General features: G+C 31.9%; 1 protein-coding gene across 1 annotated transcript in view; it reads left to right on the forward strand.

The window, feature by feature from the left end:
* The first annotated feature begins 1,896 nt into the window (after nucleotides 1–1,896).
* The window catches only part of HTR2C (5-hydroxytryptamine receptor 2C), a 115,884-nt gene continuing 112,814 nt past the window's right edge, over nucleotides 1,897–4,966 (forward strand). Inside the window, exon 1 of the mRNA XM_029240626.1 lies at nucleotides 1,897–1,931. Coding sequence (XP_029096459.1) covers nucleotides 1,897–1,931 — 35 coding nt within the window. The remainder of the gene's footprint in view (nucleotides 1,932–4,966) is intronic.

Consider the following 4,966-nt stretch of genomic DNA (forward strand, 5'->3'; position numbering starts at 1 on the left):
TAGAGTTGTTTTTGTTTGTTTGTTTCTCTTATTAATTTCTTATCCAAGGCTTTAAGAGATTTTGCATCCCCTCCCCTTTTTGTAGAATTACTCACAGAACATTTCTCATACTGTAGTTAAGGGGATGATTTGGGGATAAATTTTTGTGTAGGTAGCACTAAGAGAACTCACAAGTGAGAGTTGAGGGATAAGAAGTGAGAAAAAATTAAATTTGTAGCTTGACTGACTAGAATAAGAGTGCTGTTGAATAAGATGGGAAACATAGGGAGGTGCAATTTTTTCTGGTAAAATTTTATTTCCAAATTTCTAAAAGGAACTAGAAAACATTAAAAAAGATTACTGACAAATTTTTATCATATTCCTTGAAAATACTTACAAATTAAACAAAAGCGATGACCTTTCATTATTCCATGTTCTCAAGCTATTCAACTCTCTCTTTTTCCCTTTCTCTCTCCCTTTCTCTCTCTCCCCACCCACAAACATATACAACTAAATTTTTCTCATTGACAGCCCACTACATGCAAACTTAACATCACAATCTTGACTCTCATAATAGCTTGTGATCCCCAAAAAGAATACAGTTACATGTTTGGTATGAGAAGAGAGTATAATCAAAATCCAAAAAAAGAAGATATAGAGAAGGCAACATGAAAAACAGAGAGGTTTACCTACTCTATTCCCAGTTAAGAATTGCTATGCAGAAAAACCAAGGGGTCTCTATGTTAATCATTAGGATTCACTCTGGGTATTTCTTCAATATCAATGTAAAAATTCATAGTGACACGTTTTACTCCGTGTAAAGATATTATTTCCACAAGGAGCACAGCAGAGATCCTCAGCAAATTTGCATCCAGTCTACTCTTGGCCAACATTTTAGCACACTGAATATAGCGAGGGCTAAGTGGTGAATAATCTCTTATGTAAATATTTGGTGGGGTTTTGCATTGCAACCAATAGCTCCTTCAAAAATAGCCTACAGAAATCAAAGGTACTCACTCTGAAATTCTTTGATGTTTGTAGAGTGTTCATGTTTCCTTCCTAATTCCTCTGAAGATGCACTGTCAGTTCTTAATAAATGAAACTAAATTTTGTTTTTCAATCATCGAGTGCAACTGACCTTTTGTTTGCAATTTTCAACATTATCCCATGTGTCCTGACTGCAGCATATTATCTGTTGGATACTAACTAGTTGGTTCATAGGGTTGTTGCTATATTTAATTAGGTAAACTTAATCAACTCATTTATTTTGGTATAAACCTGTGGCTACCCTCTGGATAATATTGTTGGTTAATGCAAAAGTATAAAGAAAGCTATCTATGAAAAAGCAGATTGCTTCACTGGAAAAAAAAGTTAGAAATGTTGTACAAAATATGTTCACTTTATAAAACTGCTTAAAACTTGTTTTAGTTTTTCATTGCTCTATAAGATGAAACCTTTTTACTTTATACATGCTACTTAATTATTAGATCACAAACTTTCCCCCAATAGTTTGCAAATTAAGAAGCATGTATTCTTAATTTCTTTTTCAAAACACTGCTTTGTACTCCAGCAGGGGGAGATTTAGTAGAAGCCCCATATAAAGAAAGTATATATAAGAAATTTTAGAAAAATTATGATGGTTGTATATTGGTAAATAAATGAAAAATCTATTCTCCTTGCCATTTTTTATCACTTATATAATATGCTTGCTTGTTTGCTAAATTTAGTATTGATTATTTCTTATCACTTAATAAATATATTTACTTTTATTTAATCGAAGGTTATTAAAGTTATTTAAACTTTTAACTAACTCTCTTTTTCTTTTTTCTCTCCCCAGAAAGGATGGCATAATGAATCCAGTCTGTTAAATTTCCTCTTCTCAATTTTAAACTTTGGTTGCTTAAGACTGAAGCAATTATGGTGAACCTGAGGAAGGCAGTGCACTCGTTCCTGTAAGGATGTTATTACCTATTATTTTTTTAAAATAACTTTTCATAGTAGTTTGCTCAAAAATGTTAAAAAGGTTTTTATATGATTATTCAGCTATATTTGCCTCAATCTGTATAAATGACTTGCATTCCAATAGACTAATATTACTGGTGTTTTCTATTCAAAAACAATAAATGGGAAAAAAACCAATAACTTGAACTCCAATTAAACACAACCACTCATATGTTCAAACAAGTAATATCATTCAAAAATAATTCTGATACTTGTGGTTGCTTTCTGTATGGTTAAAATGTAGAAATAAGAAAGGTTCTTTCCTCTTCCTTCCTGCATGAACTAAACAGCCAAGAGAATAAATGTCTTTACAAGTCTCTGGTTCTATGAAAAATAGTTAAGGTTGCAAAAGAATGAGCGAGAAGTCAGGGAATAGGGGTTGGAGGATGTAGCTGGACAGGATGTAGCCTTGAAACAATGAACCAGTAGTTAAAGTCAATAGAACATAACATAAAAGTGATAAGGAAAGCATTGAATTCAAGCACTAAGCAATTCAAAACATGATCTAATCCAGGTATATCTTCTTTTTAACTTAGTAAAAGGTTGGGTTGCTTTCTTCTAAACCTACTCTTTGAGGAATGGGGGCATGGAAAACAAGATCCAGGGCTCTCTAAACTCTGATCAGTACAACTGAGAAGTCTTGAATCACCTTGCTCCTGCACAATCTCCTCTGTGATTTCTATAAAAGTGCTCACTGAGGAAACAGTTTACAGAGCAGTGTAGATATAAAGTACATCAACACTGGATCCTCTGCAATATGCACCATTATAGTCCATCTTGGATGTCATTGTACATTGTAGTGATGATAGTCTCAAGGATACGTGGTTCCAAGAAAACTAGAGCAGAGAGGAAAAGGAAAGGGTGAAGGACAGTGATAAAGAAGGGAAAAAAAGAGCCAGGTCTGGGAAAAATGAAAGGACAACTTAGTATATAGGCCTTGATCCATATACCAAATGCAGGGCTACCTTAAAGAGCACCAAATTATTCTGCTATGGAATTAAAGAATTCACATAGAATTTTTTCCATTACATTAAGAGAAACAAGGGATCATTCATCTCTTCTAATAATGCCCATTGTCATATGCCATGCAAAAACTCAGTAGATTTAAAATGTACTCAGACTTTTAAATCAAATTATAATTTTGTTTATCGACTAAAAATGTCAGATATTTTCATTCAAAACTTAGTAGCAATTAATAAGTTATTTCAATTGTTCAGATAGAAATTGTGATTTTTGTGCACGTATTTTATGAGACTTCTGTGGGCTTAATAGCAATCAGCATAAGCTTTAGAAACAAGACCTAGATTACTCCACTTCTGTAAAAGGACTGTATGTTTTTCACTGAACATGTAAATGTTAGAAATTAGGTTTAATAAGAATACAGCCAATTCTTGATTATAATACTGTAGAAAATAGGACTGACTGCAGTAAAAATCATAATAATTTGCTCATAAGTAGTGCTCAATAAGAATTTATTAAATTGAATTGAATTGAAACCAGGAAACTGAAGTAAAAACTCTGTCAGGATTTTTCCCAACACCATTACTTTATTTAATAACTCACAAAAGATATATTTAGATTCTACAAGCTTCCTCAATAATTCAGTATTTGTTTCATGGACTCTTTAATAAAAAGTAAAAATATATTTGACCAGCAGAGGTAGGCAAGATGAATGTTTTAAGTGGTTTTCTACCCCAAAGTTCTAAGATACTCAAATCATAAAATTCATAATTGGACATAGTTTTTCATGTACTTTTGTTATATACAATTTTATTTTGTATTCTTCTACTATTTTTACAGAAATGTGAAAGGATTTAGATGTTTTCACAATTTACTGAGAAAATTTGAAGTTGCATTGCATATCCTGTTAGGACCATATTATCTAGGCTTAAGAATAAATATATTTGTGATTCTGCAACTGAAAATTGAAGATGCAGCATATCATTGTGAGCATAAAGTCTTGTGGGACTACTTGAAATGATCATCAACTAATTTAAACCAGAATTTTTTTTTAATTTCAGAAGAACACGTTTTTCGACAGCTAGGCCAGAAAAGACCTTGGATTTAAAATTACTATCTGAGCCAGTTCTGCATAAATAAGTACCTTCTTAAAATAAAACCAGGACCTAAATTCTTGACAAATTTTGAAGTACATTTAGGGTATAGCTACCACAAAATACTTTTGTTTAACTTTGAAGGCAGAAAGAAGGTAAGCTCCAACATTTACTGAGGGCCTATTACGACAAAGGTATTATTTTGAGACTTTACATATATCATTTAATTTTCACAACAATAATGTGATAAAGATCATCTTCATTGTAAAGATGAGGAAGTTGATCTTCTGAGAGGTTAAGTGACTGGTCAAAAAAAATCATTTAGGTCAAGTAGCCAGGACATTAGCCACATGCCAAATACAACAAATACAGTGACAGAGTAATCAAAGCTGAAGGCAAATACCTTGCTTCTATTTATTTGGTTCTTTATTTCTATAATTTCTATTCACTTTAATCACAAATTAATTATGATACAGATTTTTTGAATCACATATTATTTTAGCTTATTTTTTATGTCTCAGGAAAAAAAGAATACATCCAGCATTGGAAAGAATTTAATGATTACTTTTCATGATTTGAAGAAAATTACTATGTATGTCTCCCACCGACATGATGCTTAGGATATCAGGCAGCTTTGACTAATGAGGAAGTAGTTTTAAGCTAAATGTCCGAAGTACTAGTTTTCACCCCTTGTAGAATGAGAAAGTCAAAATATTTTCATGATTTCTTCATTACGTTAAAATACATAATGTATATTAACAAGATATTAAGAGAAATAATTTTTAAACGTGGTAGAAAATTATTATAATATTTTACTTAAGTTTAAATAAGGCCAAAAATTTTTCAGGTTCAGTGTTCCAGTTCTGGTTCAGAAAGTATGGTGTGTGTGTGTGTGTGTGTGTGTGTGTGTGTGTGTGTGTGTGTGTGTGTGT

This window comes from Monodon monoceros, unplaced genomic scaffold (assembly GCF_005190385.1).
Source record: "Monodon monoceros isolate NGI ecotype Baffin Bay Population unplaced genomic scaffold, NGI_Narwhal_1 Super_Scaffold_22, whole genome shotgun sequence".
Classification (NCBI taxonomy): Eukaryota; Metazoa; Chordata; class Mammalia; order Artiodactyla; family Monodontidae; genus Monodon; species Monodon monoceros.